This window comes from Sphaeramia orbicularis, chromosome 16 (assembly GCF_902148855.1).
Source record: "Sphaeramia orbicularis chromosome 16, fSphaOr1.1, whole genome shotgun sequence".
Lineage (NCBI taxonomy): Eukaryota > Metazoa > Chordata > Actinopteri > Kurtiformes > Apogonidae > Sphaeramia > Sphaeramia orbicularis.
The window spans coordinates 55,280,671-55,296,454 of NC_043972.1; the positions used below are offsets into that span (position 1 = coordinate 55,280,671).

Consider the following 15,784-nt stretch of genomic DNA (forward strand, 5'->3'; position numbering starts at 1 on the left):
TGACAACGTCACCGTTAGTCGGGCTACAACAACCGCTAGCTGCAACAACATCACCGCTAGCTGGGTTACAACACTGCTAGGCACGACAACAACACCACTAGCAGAGCTACAACCACCGCTAGCCATGACAGCACCACAACTAGCTGGATGACAATCACAGCTAGCCATGCAACAATCACAGGCCATTGGGACAGCCCCACGGCTTGCCAGGCTACAATCACGGCTGGCCGGGATGCAACCACAGCTGGGTGAGGTGCAATCACGGGGAACTAGGGAGAAAGTGCTGCTGCTGCGTCCACTGCGGTACTGCTGGGAGCAAGTGCTGCTTTTGGTGTATCTCAGCTAAAATGCCACCGCAGTATAAAGCAGAAGCTAAACCTGAGGATGAGTATGTATCACGTGGACAGGTAACTGAATTGCTTCAAAAGCAAAAGGAGATGTTTGATCAACTGTCAGCACAACAGAAATACATTTTTCAGGGATTTATCAATTCAGTTATGGAAAAAACAAACACTACAATGGATAAACATCAGATATTTGCGATCAGAAATGTTCCCAAATGAAGCTCAGTAGGAACTGGCCATCTGGATGCTGAAACGCTACTGACTTGGTGATTGGGAGATAGGTGATGGACAGAGCATCAAACCAAAACACAAAATGACAACATAAACATTATTTCTGGGCTGACATTTAGCTTTTCAAATGTGAATATTCTGGCTGAAATACGACTGTCAGTGATATCAGTATTTGAAATGAACAGGATTCTTTAATGTCTGGTGACTTTAAGGGCCATTTTATGATTACTTGGAACAGAATTCCTACATACAGCTCCTTTTGATAATGATTTTCATTTTTCATGTTTTCCACAATACTTCCATCTGCTCAGTGTCACTAAATCCAAATCATCACCGTATAACAGAGGTGTGGTTGAACTTCTATTCCCTAATTTCAAATTGGATCACCATAAATCCACCTAAATCCTGACCTTTACATTGTCATCTTTTTCCATTTGATAATTACACAGGTAAATATAGTGATTACACTTGTGATCAGTGGTGACTTATTTTTTGGTGGTGCAGTATCCAGGTCAGTTTTCAGCTGCACTATAACCACATATCACCACTAGGATACACCAAAGTACAGGCACCACTATTTTAAAATATTAAGTCAGACATGTCCCTGACGAGTCTCTTTTCTGCTGATAATATAGAAAATGCAATTTGACCAGGGGTGAAGGTTGTATGGGTAGATCACATGACATTATAAAATAGAAAATCAACCTAAGGGTTAAAAAACAAATCAATAATACCACTCATGGCAGGAGTATATCTCATGCATCCTACATCTCAACCAGTTGTATTATCCACCAATCTATCCAGCCTCTTAGTCATGGCTCAGTAGTTTTACTTATGGACCTATTCACTGATTCCATTTTTGAGGAAGGTCTTGATTGTTTTTGGGATGTGATGTTTATTCCTGTGGGTGGGGCTGAGGTTCTCCTATCTCTTGTATTGGAGGGGGTCTACTGCACATGTGCCATTTATAGCGTGAGTCTGACATGATAAAAGAAGAGCTCTTATTGTCTTTACTTCGCAAGAGATTAATGTGAACCAGTGGCGGCTGCTCGTCTTTCAGACCAGGGAAGCTCATTATCGGCTTACATCAAAAAAAAAAAAAAATTGTCAAGTTATTTAAACATACATTTGGCCCTCCGTTCCTTTTTAAGAAAATGGTCAGTGACCTTATCGTTCCAAGTAGGCGTCTTTTCCAGGGACTGGACCAGTGTCCTCTCTGCTTAGATTGCCTTGGCCCATTGTGTTGTGGGTGTAAGACTTTAGCCTTTTTAAACAAGAGATGCTCCTTTCACTCCGACCTAGCCGACAGTTTAATTGATTTAACTATCTACAAAACGATATTAAACTCGAAGAAGAAATGATTAAATTACGTAACTGAAACAAGAAAACGCTGAAATTATGTTAAATTGAAACAAGAAAGTACAATGAGTGTGTTTTATTTACAGTGCAAGAAATGAACAAGTAATTTCGTAGTGGTTTCTCTCTTGATTTCACAGCAGAATGTGTGACGGTATTAAATTGAACTGTGTCAGTAAAGGAGTAGATCTGAAAAAAAGCTGTCAATCAAACAGGATTCAGCCTTTCGACTGATCCTCCAATCAGCACATGGGATTCTGGTGTCCAGCCCAGCCGAGCTCCGCCCACAGCTCCCTTCACCCCCAGAGACGCCCGGCGTCCGGGGGCGAGACAACATCGTGGCATTTATCCAATTACCGTCCAGTTTTGAGGCAATGAAAAAAACTGTTCCACTCAGTCCCATTGAAGCCCAGAGACGACCAGCGTCTACGGACAAATGCAGTGAGCAGAGACAGAATGAGAAAACAGCGCAACAGGAATGGATGAGAAGTGAACAACATCGAGTCCGTTGATTTGTGATAAAGCTGATTTGAACAAACTCATCTGGGAGATGACCGTGTTCCAACACATTTGTAGTCAATAAAATGTCAACACAACCGTACATATTTAACCATTTAATTTTCGTAATTTTAGGGGAAGCCGGGCTTCCCTTGCAGTCTATGAGAAATCGCCACTGATGTGAACTGATGTTGTGTGGATTTGTTGCTGGTGTTGTTTGAGCTGTCATTGTTTAAAATATTCTGTTCACTTTTTCTTCACTTATATTCCTCACTTAATAGGTCTTATTTACTTATTTATTTATTTTTTATTGTAATTTTTTTCTTTGTTTTTTTCTGTCTTTCTGCCCAGTTTACTCAGTTCCTTTTCTAGTTATCATTACCATTCTAATTATAACTATGGTTGTTATTGTTAGTATTTTTGATATTTTCTTGTGAGGGTCTTTGCCACCTTCTTCCTTTTTCTCCCCTCTTCACTCTTTCCTTCTCTTCTCCTCCCCCCTGTTCCTCCATGTCAAGTCTGGCATCGAAATGTGGTTCAACAAAACTCATAATAAAGACAGTCAAAGATCAAGGGGAGCCTCATATATTTTATGAAGTTTCCCTTGGCACAGCAAATTTTTTCAGCACAAAAATGAGCCAGACCACCATTCTGTTATGATGCTGGACAAGACAAGCTGGAAAAGAAAAAAAAAATTGAAGGAAAAGCCTTGGGCACAGATTTTTGCCCCAAACAGGAAACACATCAGTTGACTGTTCACTAAACGACAGAAAAGCACTTGGACAGCACAGGCCTCCGCCAAGACAGAGCTGCCCCCCAATCACCACCAAAATTTAGTCAGTTGTTCCTTGTGCCAGTATCAACATTTCCTCAAAATTTCATGAAAATCTGTCCATAACTTCTTGAATTATCTTGCTGACAAACAAACACGCAAACACACAAAGCAAAGTGATCACAAGACCTCCTGGCGGAGGTAACGACACTTGAATGCAGATTATACACAGTACTCATGATCTGTATCATGTATTATTTGTTTATTTAAATATTAATGTTTTTATAAAATTATTTTAGGTGATTCCTATCGTCTTCTTCTTCAATTGAGACAGGTGGGGCGGCGCCCTAGCACCCTCTATTGATAAGCCCCCACTGCTTGTGACTGACTTGATTGTGCAGCTCTCGATCTAATACACCTTTATTTAAACAAGTTAAACATTTTTTAAATTAAACTCAGTCAGGGCCAAAAGATCAGAAATAATTTAATTCAGATTCTAACTTCATCTGACCTGAGAGTCTCCAGTTTACAGTCTGGACTCCGTAGTCCATCTGACAGGATCTTCAGTCCTGAATCCTTCAGGTCGTTGGTACTGACGTCCAGATGTCTGAGACTAGAAGACTGGGATCTGAGAACTGAGGACAGACCTTCACAGCCTCTTTCTGATAGGCCATAGACAGTCAATCTGTAGAAACAGAACAGATTGGTTTGTTCTGTTAAAAAAAGCAGCAGATTAAACTGATCTTCACTAAACTCCACTTCATTTCAGTTCAGTTTTATGGTTATGACCCCTTCATTTATCTGGGGGTCTTAGTAACACGTACATTTACAGATTTATTTAAAGATAATCTGGAACCAGCACTGAAGACCAAACAGGATCTAAATCCATGGTCCACCATAAACTAACTCACATGTTTGATGGACTGGATCAGATGTGCTCCTACTGTCATACACATGAAGTGGATTATATGTGAATTCCATCAAGTTATGATGTTAATTAATATGATCAGTGTCGTGGTTTGACAAGGAATGAATAAGGTACAAAAATGTCCTAAACCAGACTAAATTCAACAAACTCCACTCTGTCTGGACTCACACAGCTTTGTTGGAGGCTTTGACGACTGGCAGCAAATTCAGAAGAGCCTCCTCTGAACCAGAGTATTTGTTCAGATCAAACTCATCCAGATCTTTATCTGATGACAGTAACATGAAGACCAGAGCTGACCACTGAGCAGGAGATGGAACATATGTGTTGAGACCTCCACCTCTCAGGTACTGTTGGATCTGATCCACCAGAGATCGATCCTCCAGTTCATCCAGACAGTGGAACAGGTTGATGCTTTTCTCTACAGACAGTTTATCATTGATCTTCTTTTTGATGTACTCAGCTGTCTTCTTCTTGGTCTCTGAGCTACTTCCTGTCTGTTTCATCAGACCTTGAAGGAGTCTGCGATTGGTCTGCAGTGATAGACCCAGGAGGAAACGGAGGAACAGGTCCAGGTGTCCATTTGGACTCTGTAAGGCCTGGTCCACAGCGGTCTGGTAGAACTGTGTCTGTGCAGATCCAGACCTCTGGGATGTGGTTTGTTCTTCTGACAGCAGATTGACTCCAGTGTTGATGAAGGTCTGATGGACATGAAGAGCAGCCAGAAACTCCTGGACACTCAGATGGATGAAGCAGAACCTCTGGTCCTGGTACAGTCCTCTCTCCTCTTTGAAGACCTCTGTGAACACTCCTGAGTACACTGAGGCTGAGCTGATATCGATGCCACACTCTGTCAGGTCTGATTCATAGAAGATCAGGTTTCCTTTCTTCAGCTGCTCAAAGGCCAGTTTTCCCAGAGACTCAATCATCTTCCTGGTCTCTGGACTCCAGTGTGAATCTGTCTCAGATCTTCCATCATATTTGACATTCTTCAGTTTGGCCTGAATCACCAGGAAGTGGATGTACATCTCAGTCAGGGTCTTGGGCAGTTGTCTTCTGTCTGTGGTCTTCAACACGTCCTCCAGAACTGTAGCAGTGATCCAGCAGAAGACTGGGATGTGACACATGATGTGGACGCTTCGTGACATCTTGATGTGGGAGATGATTGTGTTGGTCTGTTCTTTATCTGTGAACCTCTTCCTGAAGTACTCCTCCTTCTGTGGGTCAGTGAACCCTCTGACCTCTGTCACCATGTCAACACACTGAGCAGGGATCTGATTGGCTGCTGCAGGTCGTGTGGTTATCCAGAGGCGAGCAGAGGGAAGCAGGTTCCCCCTGATGAGGTTCATCAGCAGCACATCCACTGAGGTGGACTCTGTAACATCGGTCAGGATCTGAGTGTTGTTGAAGTCCAGAGGAGGTCGACACTCATCCAGACCGTCTAAGATGAACACCACCTGGAGGTCTTCAAAGATCCAGATTCCTGCTTCTTTGGCTTCACTGAAGAAGTGATGAACCAGTTCCACCAAGCTGAACTTCTTCTGTTTCAGCACATTCAGCTCTCTGAAGGTGAATGGAAATATGAAGTGGATGTCCTGGTTGGCTTTGTCTTCAGCCCAGTCCAGACTGAACTTCTGTGTTAAGACTGTTTTCCCGATGCCGGCCACGCCCTTTGTCAGCACTGTTCTGATTGGCTGATTTCTGTCAGGTGGTGTTTTAAAGATGTCTTCACATGTGATGGTTGTTGGTGGTCTGTGTGGGTTCCTGGATGCTGTTTCAATCTGTCTGACCTCATGGTCCTGGTTGACCTCTGTAGCCCCTCCCTCTGTGATGTAGAGCTCTGTGTAGGTCTGGTTCAGGAGGGTTTTGGGGTTTCCTGCTTTAGCGATGCCCTCAAACACACGCACAAACTTCTGCTGCAGGTTACGTTTCAGTTTCTGCTGAACTCCAGACTGACTTCCTGAATGCAGACCCAGATAAAACCATCAGTCTCACAGTAAATCCAAGTATTTTCATCTGTTCAATCTGTACAGAATGGTCTTACTGCAGTGCAGACGCTCAGCCAGCTCCTCCTGCTTCATCCTCCTCAGGAAGTTCAGTGTGATCTTCAGAAAAGCCTCTGAGCTCCTCCTCTGCTCTTCATCCTCATCCTTCAGACTCTCTAAGCATTCTGGGTAATCTGTACTCAGCACCTGGTGGAACTTCTTCAGTTCATTCTTGACAAAAGTGCAGATGTTCTCCTCCAGCAGCTGGAACACAAAACATGATGAAAGACACAAAGTCCACCAATGGACCAAAGCTCAGGTCCATGTTGGACACAGTGATGTCCACTGGTCTGAAACCAGCAGCAGGAGATGATTGGACACAACAGATGGACCAGTAGATGTTGGACATGTACTCACCCTAAATATGGAGTCCAGCTGAGTCTGATCCTGTAGACCAGGGGGAACCTCTGAGCTCTGCTGCTCCACTCTGTGGACCAATCATCAACAATGAGCTCATATTATGTCTGTCCACACTGACACCAACAGGTGGACACACCTGGACATCAACATGAGTCACATGACCCCCTGTAGTGGGAAAGGTGTCCTGGTCCTGCTGATCCCACTGAGAATCAACATCTGAGTCTGTTTGGAGCTTCACACTCACTGGGTTTAGTTGATCTCATCCACATTTGGATGAAACCAACAGCTCTGTCCTAACAATGTGTCTCCTCACCATGGTGTTCAATGGACCAGGAATCAACCCTGGACTCTGATCCAGTATCATCCAGGACCAGGTCCCACTACAACAACAGGTTTTCATTGATCAGGTTTAGTGTAATTCTCCTGCCAGTGTCTGAACCATAGACTGAAGAAAAAGACCATGTGACACCGACAGTTCAACAGGACTAACTTTAGGTCGGACATAGAACGCCAAGTTAGGACTGAGCTGAAAACCCTGTTGGTGGATCTGGACCAGATCTGAGGCTCACTTACTGAGTCTCTGAAACATGTCCTGTTTTAAAACATATCGGGAGAAACATGGATTCATCACTCTTCATGGACACACAGCTGGGTCCAGGTCCGGGTCCGGGTCCGGGTCCAGGTCCTGGTCTGTGAACATTGATGGTACAGTGGTTTTAGTGCTGAACTCTGACATTAAACTGTGGTCTTAGTGTGATTCATATCCTACTGCAGAAGAATCCAGTTTCATGTGGACGTTAAAGGAGATGCTGTTCTCTGTCAAATGTTTTCTGACTCTGCTGTGACCTCTGACCTGACGCTCATTAGGGTGGTCCTTCAGTAAAGCCAAAAAATAAAGTTCACAGTTTTCTGGCTGTGACCCCTAAAATTTGTTCCATTTGACATAAGATGCAGACAGAACAACCTCCATACATTTTAAATATTGATAAGTGGTTCCTCAATGAGTCTGAATTTTAGCCTCACAATCATTAAAATGTTATTTCAACCAAGCTGCTTTTGTTCTTTCTCATAAAGTTTTATAAGTTTGTCAAACTGCTAATTTTAAACTGTCTCACTTCTTGTGACACTAAAAATAATATGGTCACATATGATTTGACAGATTTAAGATCAGCTGAAGCCCTCACAGGTGGTTTGTTGTTGTCTATGCTAGTTTTCATAGAGTGAACAATTTCTGATTTTATCTCAGATGGAACATCTGGGGTCACCGTGGTTCAGGAGGTAGAGCTGGACACCCAGTAATTGAAGGGTTGGTGGTTCAGCTGCCGTTGTGTACTTGATAAACTGCACTTCAACTTTGGAGACACTGGACAATTTAAACATTATATTGTATGAAATCCAGATAATGGCAGATATCTGCTATGGTTTCCAATGCACTTGACGCTGATTTTCAGTTAAAATATTCCACTTTTTCTGAGATCGAGTCCCTAAAAACTATCATGATAGCTGTCACTGATTTTTCACAAAAAATGATGAACACTTTAAATTTCAACCCATTTGAGCTACCTGTAAATTTTTTAATAATCCCACCAAATATTATAAAATAATTTTTTTCCTGATAGAAATTCATTTCAAGGGGTCAAAGACTTAAAAACGAAACCTTAAAAACTAAGGACCACCCTAATGACCACTCATATGTGAGGTTCATACAGGAGCACATCAACCCTGTGCTACAAGTCCTTCACTGGCTTCCAGTCCAGTTTAGAATTACATTTAAAATCCTCCTTCTTAAATATAAGACCATTAATGGTATGGGCCCTCCTTATTTCACAGATGCTCTGGTACCGTACCATCCTAACAGAACACTTCGCCCTCAGAATGCAGGTCTACTGGTAGTTCCCAGGGTCCGTAAAAGTACAGTAGGAGCTGGAGCCTTTAGTTACCAAGCTCCTCTCTTATGGAATCAGCTTCCACCTAATATTAAAGAAGAAGACACAGTCTCTACATTTAAGATCAGACTGAAAACATTCCTCTGTGAAAAAGTTTATGGTCAGGTTAGTTAAAAAAGACTGAACCCACAGTTCAGTCTAAGCTGCACTAGGAGTAATAATACTGGGGGAAGTACAGAGCACTGAGTCCTATCACCTGTTTCTAGTACTACGGACCACTTTAGTCTGTACTTATAATTTACAAGATTTAGTTTACTTAGTCTGTTCATCACTATTCACCCGGTGTTCCTTTTCCCCATTCCCTTCTGGGGGAGGGGCTACTGGCTCAGATGTAGCCGCCTGGGGCCCAATGACGATGAGATCTGAAGTGACTCATCTGTGCCCTGTCCTGTTCTGTGACCCCAGACCTCCTCCCTCACCCTCACCCATCTGGATGGACCCCCTCACCCTCACCTGCTTGGATGGACCCCCTCATATGCCCCAACTCTACTGCATCTTTACAGACTGGAACTACATCCGCAAATGGGAGTGGATCTCTCCTTCATTGTGGTTCTCCCCATAGTTTCTCTTTTTCCACTCTGTTTTTGGAGTTTTTCCTTGTCGAGAAGGAGGGTCTAAGGACGGATGGATGCCCAGGACATTATTCCATTTACTTCACTGACTGTTTATTCGACTGTTTATTTTCAACTAATCCTGTCAAAACCTATGAGACAACCTTGCTGTGATATTGGGCTCTACAAATAAAATTGAATTGAATTGACTCAGGGTCCAGGTCTAAGATAAGAATGTGTTAAAGCTGAAACAGATCAGTGGACCCTCAGACCTAAACTCAGACTGAGCTCTATGAGTCATTTATCTGCACCTTGTATGTTCGTCCACCGAGGGTCACTCAGTGCTGTTCTGATACTGATGTTCACTTACTGAGGCTCACAAACATGTCCTCTTTTAAAAAGCAGCGGGGGTTCCATGGAGTAATCGCTCTTCATGGACACACAGCTGGGTCCAGATCCAGGTCCAGGTCTGTGAACATTGATGGTACAGTGGTTTTAGTGCTGAACTCTGACATTGATCTGGTTGATGTTGGATATTGTGTTACAGAATTAAACATAACACAGTGAAGTCTAACTTTCTGTAACATAGTGTAGTTTAATATAAGCAACTAAGTTATGTTGTGAAATTTAATGTTACATTAATCTGACAGTTTTAATGGACTGTTTTACATGAGGTTAATATTTAAATACACAATCTAAACGGTGTCAGCTTTTATTTTGAAAGGTTCACAGGAAGTGTTAGTGTCCTGTTATGTCTGACTTCTATTAGACTCAAGAAAAAGATGATGTGATGTCAACGGTTCAACAGGACTAACTTTAGGTCAGACATGTTAGGACTGACTGAGCTGAAAACCCTGTTGGTGAATCTGGACCAGATCTGATCAGTGGCAGCTGGTGAAATTACTTTTTGGTGGTGCAGCATCCAGGTCAGTTTTCAGCTGCACTATAACCACATATCACCACTAGGATACACCAATGTACATGCACCACTATTTTAGAATATTAATTTCAATCAAAATAAAAATACACAGTATGTGTTTATCATGTATTTTTATCTGTAAATTTCACCGTCTATCCTTCAAACATGCACAATTTTCAATGACTCTATTGTTAAAGTCAGACATGTTACTGAAGAGTCTCTGTTAAACTGATAATATGGAAAATGCATTTAGACCAGGGGTGAAGGTAGTACGGGTAGATCACATGACATGAAAAAAGCAGAACATCAAGGTTAGGACTAAAAAAAAAAAATTAAAAATAAAAATAAATGATATCACTCGTGCGGGGAATCAATCTCGTGCCTCCTGCATCTAAACCAGTTCTGTAATAATAATAATAATTATAATAATAATAATAATTTTTATTTATAGGTGCCTTTCTTGGCACTCAAGGACACCGTACAGTAAACAAGAATAAAACAAGCAATAAAATTTAGTAAAAAGCAAAAGGCAGGTTAAAAATTGGACAATGCAATATTAAACAGATGGGTTTTGAAGAGAGGGAGTGAAGTGTTTATCCACTGATCTCTCCAGCCTCTTAGTCATGTCTCAGTAGTTTTACTTATGGACCTATTCACTGATTCCATTTTTGAGGAAGGTCTTGATTCTTTTTGGCATGTGACGTTTACTCCTGTGGGTGGGGCTGAGGTTCTTCCATCTCTTGTATTGAAGGGGGTCTACTTCAAAAGTGCCATTTATAACGAGAGTCTATTATGACAAAGGCAGAGCCTTGGGGGCAGATTTTAGCCCCAAACAGGAAATGCATCAGTTGACTGTTTTCTAAACAACTGAAAACATGTTTAAACTCCACTTGAATGCAGATTATACACAGTACTCATGGCCTGTATCATGTATTACTCATTTATTTGAATATTAATGTTTTTGTAAAATTCTTCATGTGAGACAGGTGGGGCGGCGCCCTAGCGCCCTCTATTGATGAGCTGCCACTGGATCTGAGGTTCACTTACTGAGTCTTTGGAGCACATCCTGTTTTAAAATACATCCCTCGTTCCATGGAGTCATCACTCTTCATGGACACACAGCTGGGTCCAGGTCCAGGTCCAGCTCCAGGACTGTGAACATTGATGGTACAGTGGTTTTAGTGCTGAACTCTGACATTAAACTGTGGTCTTAGTGTGATTCATATCCTACTGCAGAAGAATCCAGTTTCATGTGGACGTTAAAGGAGATGCTGTTCTCTGTCAAATGTTTTCTGACTCTGCTGTGACCTCTGACCTCTGACCTGATGCTCATATGTGAGGACTCAGGGTCCAGGTCTAAGATAAGAATGTGTTAAAGCTGAAACAGATCAGTGGACCCTCAGACCTAAACTCAGACTGAGCTCTATGAGTCATTTATCTGCACCTTGTATGTTCGTCCACCGAGGGTCACTCAGTGCTGTTCTGATACTGACGTTCACTTACTGAGGCTCACAAACATGTCCTCTTTTAAAATATATCCCTCGTTCCATGTAGTCATCACTCTTCATGGACATACAGCTGGGTCCAGGTCCAGGTCCATGTCCGGGACTCCAAGGAGGGGCTCCCTCCTCTCTGTCCTCACTCTGATCCATTCTGCTGAGTCCACATCAGAACACAAACCATCAGTCCAGACCTGAATCCACGCTGATTCATCCTTTACATGATAAACAGCAGCTGAATCTACTTCTATTCTGAAAGGTTTCACAGGAAGTGTTAATGTCCTGTTGTGTCGGACTTTTCTCTGCAGATGACGACTGAGGAAGGTCATGAACATGTTGAAGTTGGTTTATTTGACCTAAACAGCAGCTCTTTATCACCTGATCAGATTCTATTTCATCAATAACTGACAAAACTGAATGTGAAAGGTTAAAGGTCAACAGTTATCAGAGATCAATAAAAACAACATCATGAACCCAGACTGACTTTAAACATCACAAACATGTGTAAAGTGTTTCCAGATCAGTTTATTGTCACAGACTCAGATCAAACCATCCTGATTGGATTCAAAGAGTCACAGATAAAACTCACCTGTGGTCCAGCGGTTCTGAGATAAACCGGACTCAGGGTTTTGGACCAAGACCTGCATCCCACATCTCATATGGCAGTGGTTCTCAAATCCAGTCCTCATGGCCCAGTGTCCTGCATGTTTTAGATATTTCCCTCTTCCATCACACCTGGGTCAGTTAATGATGAGCTCTTCATCAGGCTCTGCAGAAGCCTGATAATGATATACTGGCTTCCAGGTGTGAAGAGAGAAATATCTAAAACATGCACCGGGCCACGAGGACTGGATTTGAGAACCACTGTCATATGGTGTGTGTTTAATGTAGATGTGACTCAATGAAGGTGTTTGTGGCGTGAGTGTGAGTTGAAGTGTCATGGCTGATACGTGTGTGTGTGTGTGTGTTAGTTCTGCTGTAGTTCTACTGTCAGACCACTAGATGGCCTCCTGGAGCTGATAATGGGACCTAAAGGGAAGGACAAGCACAGCTGAATCTCAAAGTCTCAGAAGAAAATCCATCAGAAATGTTGAAGGTGAACTGGTTTAGTCTACTGGTTTACAGTCTGACCAACACCATGTGATGATGGTTTCTCAGATTTCCATTAAAACCTGAAGGACTAAACCAGCCCAGACCAGAGGTCACATGACCAGAGGAGGCGGTTGAATCACCTATAAATCAGAAACAGCAGGTTGTGATTCTGAACTGTGTTCACTGCTCATGTTCTCCAGTGGAAACCTGGACAGAGCCTTTAATGACACTAGTGTTCTGTAGGTTTAAGTGTCTGGACTCAAACATGAACATGTGGTTTATTTGGACATAACAGCTGATTGGTTTAGATTTGATGACAGTGATGTCAAAGGTCAGTGTGTCTGATCATCCAATAGGAGTTCTCATATTTGTGAAATAACTCTAGTCTTTAGAGGAACAGGAACCCAGCACCAGGACACAGTCTGTAAAATACCAGAGTTCCCTCAGTCTGCAGGAGGAGTGGACCTGTGAAAAGGATCCATAAAGGGTTTAACATGTCTGAGAGGAAGACCTGAATCCCAGACCTGAACCCTCTGAGAAGGCTGTGACTGTTGGACTGGGTTCAGGATGACCTTTGACCCCGAGTCAGTCCACCAACAGTGTGTTGTTTGGTATCAGTCGACTGTGCTTTGAGAGTCCACTTCAGCAACATGTGGTAGAAAATCCATGCTGTGTGTTGAACATGTGTTTGATGTGTTCTGTTCAGGTTCTACTGCACAAGGTTCTGCTCTGTCAGTGTCATTTCAACAACAAACATTTGAGTTTGTGACAGACTCACTGTGTTAATGACGCTGTAATGGAAATGTCCCCAGTGGTCCAGTGAAACTCACTCCTGTTCTGGACGACTTCAGCTCACATGATTGTCCCAGTCAGACATCAGAGGGGATTTCCTGAATCTGCAAAGACAAATGGAGCCGATGGAACATGGTTGAGTGGTTGAACTCCAACCAAAACCAGTTTGAACCAGTGGCTCCAGGCACAACAAACCCCGCCTCTCACACATGTTGTAGCTTATTTTGGCATCGATCCAGCTGATGTCATCATGTCTATGCATGTGCTGATGTCAGTATATCAACTGCCTCTAAATATGTGCCAAGTTTGAAGTAAATTGAAACAAAATTGATGTTTTTATAGACATGTGAAATGTTGCCCATTATAGTGTAGCAGGAAGTAGAAAGTAACAGTGACATCACTGGTAAGGAGGGGGAAGGGAAACTTATAAATGAGACACACCTGAGAGCTGTGTGTGGAGGGAAACTCAAACAAAGGAGAAGTGAGATTGACAAGGAAAGAAGGAAAAAAACAAAACAAAAAAGAAAACTTTAATGTGACTGAAGAATCTAAAAATGGACCAGTGTGGACCCAGGAGTCTTTAGAAGAGCATCTGAATCCCTGGAGCAGGCAGACCTGTTCTGCTCGGACTCAGCGGTTACTCTCTCTCGGAGGACACCTATGGACAGATAAGTTCCCCTTTTTTCCCAAAACTCTCCTGGCTTCTCCCGTCTGGCCTGAAGATACCCCTGTTCTCTCTCTCCCCCTACTCAACACACATACGCCCCTAACGTCCAACCTGCCCTGAACTGGACCCCATTCATCTTTACCCCTTCTCACACACACACCCCCATGAACTGAACTGAACTGAACTGATCTCCATACTCACCATCATCCCCTGGAAAGAACTGAAGGACCCTGAAGATCTACATACATACACCCCTGCTCTCTGCATACATACACTCCTACACACTCATCCTCCCTCTCTACCTACATGAGTAAAAAAAAAGAAAAAGCTATTGTGTTCTGAGACTGACTACCTAAGTTTAATTTAATGTCTGTTTAATTTACTGTTTATTTCCTGATTTAAGACTTGTTTGAGTTGACGAATAATTAGAAATGTTATGATGATGTAGGTGATTTTGAACTGCCGATTTAAAATTGAGAAAATTAAGAAACCTTAATTTTATGCTGCTATCTGATGTCTTTTGTAGCAATGAAGTGAGCAGCTGTTTTTTTTTTTTTTTTTTGGTTTCTTTCACATTTAAGTTAAATATGTAAGAAATTTGACATGTGGAAGGTAATTTAACCCTTCTCCTGTCTGGCGCCCAACATTTTATTTTTTGTTTATGTTTGAGACTTCTACGCTACAATAGGTAAATGGGAAGAAAAAAGATTTAAAAAATTGAAACAGAAACAGTTGCATATCAGAAGATGCTGGGGAAACTGAGCAGAACAAGTGACACAATGATCAAACACTGGGGTGGTTTCAGTAAATATATACAGGGGTTGGACAAAATAATGGAAACACCTTCTATGATGCCACAATATTAGGTGTTTCCATTATTTTGTCCAACCCCTGTATCTGGGGAATTTGACCCAAACTTGTACAGATTAATCCCCTTCAGGGGGCGGGGTAACCAGTAATAAATGACACTAAACTGGTGAAAGTTTATGGAGAACGAATCAAATACCACAAAGATGGGACAGAAACAAGAGAAAGAATAGAAAACTGACCTGTGGAAGGCTGATGGAAGAGTCTAAATGTTGGTGTGTCTCAGGTGAACTCTGTCCTGGAATGGAAGAGAACCTCACCTGGTCCCACAGGTTACACCAGCGCCAGTGGGAGGAGCTTAGTTGGAATGTCTGTCAGGTTTGTTCTTATTTAACCCTTTTAATCTCAGTCTCAGTAGACGTTCTGGAACGTCAGCAGACATAGATGCATAACAAACAGAGGATAGAGATACTGTTTCTGTCTCACCTTGTTTAATGTCAGGTATTTAAAAAGAGGTAATAAATAAATAAATAAATAAATAAATAAATAAATAAATAGTTTAAAGATTAAAGTATAAGAGGATCTAAAGCAGGGGTCTAAAACATGTGGCCCCGGGGCCAAATGCGGTACGCTAAAGGTTCCAATCTGGCCCATGGGATGAATTTGCAAAGTGCAAAAATTCCACAGTCTTGAATAGAATTAAGCAAAAAAATAAATAAATTAGCTTGATGTAAGGGAAAAAAATCTTGAATTAAGCCAAAAAAAACTTCAATTAAATAAAAAAATCTTGAATTAAACCAAAAAAAAATTCTCAAATTTAGCAAAAAATCTTGAATTAACAACTTCAATTTTTTTTTCTTTTTCAGTAGAAAAAAATAACTCTTATGAAAATATTTACAAACTATCCTGTAACAATTAAATGTGAATAACCTGAACTAATATGAACAACCTGAAATATCTAAAGAAAATTAAGCATGAGT

At 41.8% G+C, this 15,784-nt stretch overlaps 3 protein-coding genes and 1 pseudogene across 4 annotated transcripts in view; 2 read left to right on the forward strand and 2 right to left on the reverse strand.

Moving 5' to 3' along the window:
* Positions 1-15,784, forward strand: part of LOC115436241 (NLR family CARD domain-containing protein 3-like) — a 1,147,354-nt gene that overhangs the window by 730,291 nt on the left and 401,279 nt on the right. The window lies entirely within an intron of this gene.
* The window catches only part of LOC115436275 (zinc finger protein 664-like), a 1,196,486-nt pseudogene that overhangs the window by 253,503 nt on the left and 927,199 nt on the right, over positions 1-15,784 (reverse strand).
* LOC115436287 (zinc finger protein 431-like) overlaps positions 1-15,784 on the forward strand; it is a 676,852-nt gene that overhangs the window by 232,761 nt on the left and 428,307 nt on the right. The gene's annotated exons all lie outside the window — the stretch shown is intronic.
* Positions 1-15,784, reverse strand: part of LOC115436308 (uncharacterized) — a 236,905-nt gene that overhangs the window by 218,462 nt on the left and 2,659 nt on the right. Inside the window, exons 2-6 of one of the 2 annotated variants that reach the window (XM_030159150.1) lie at positions 13,317-13,434; positions 11,451-11,603; positions 10,995-11,099; positions 9,399-9,497; positions 7,057-7,221 (exon numbers count right to left, since the gene is read on the reverse strand). In XM_030159150.1, coding sequence (XP_030015010.1) covers positions 7,101-7,221; positions 9,399-9,497; positions 10,995-11,099; positions 11,451-11,599 — 474 coding nt within the window. In that variant the 5' untranslated portion in view covers positions 11,600-11,603; positions 13,317-13,434 and the 3' untranslated portion in view covers positions 7,057-7,100. Of the gene's footprint in view, positions 1-7,056; positions 7,222-9,398; positions 9,498-10,994; positions 11,100-11,450; positions 11,604-13,316; positions 13,435-15,784 lie in introns of those variants that run through there. The other variant, XM_030159151.1, reaches the window with a different exon arrangement.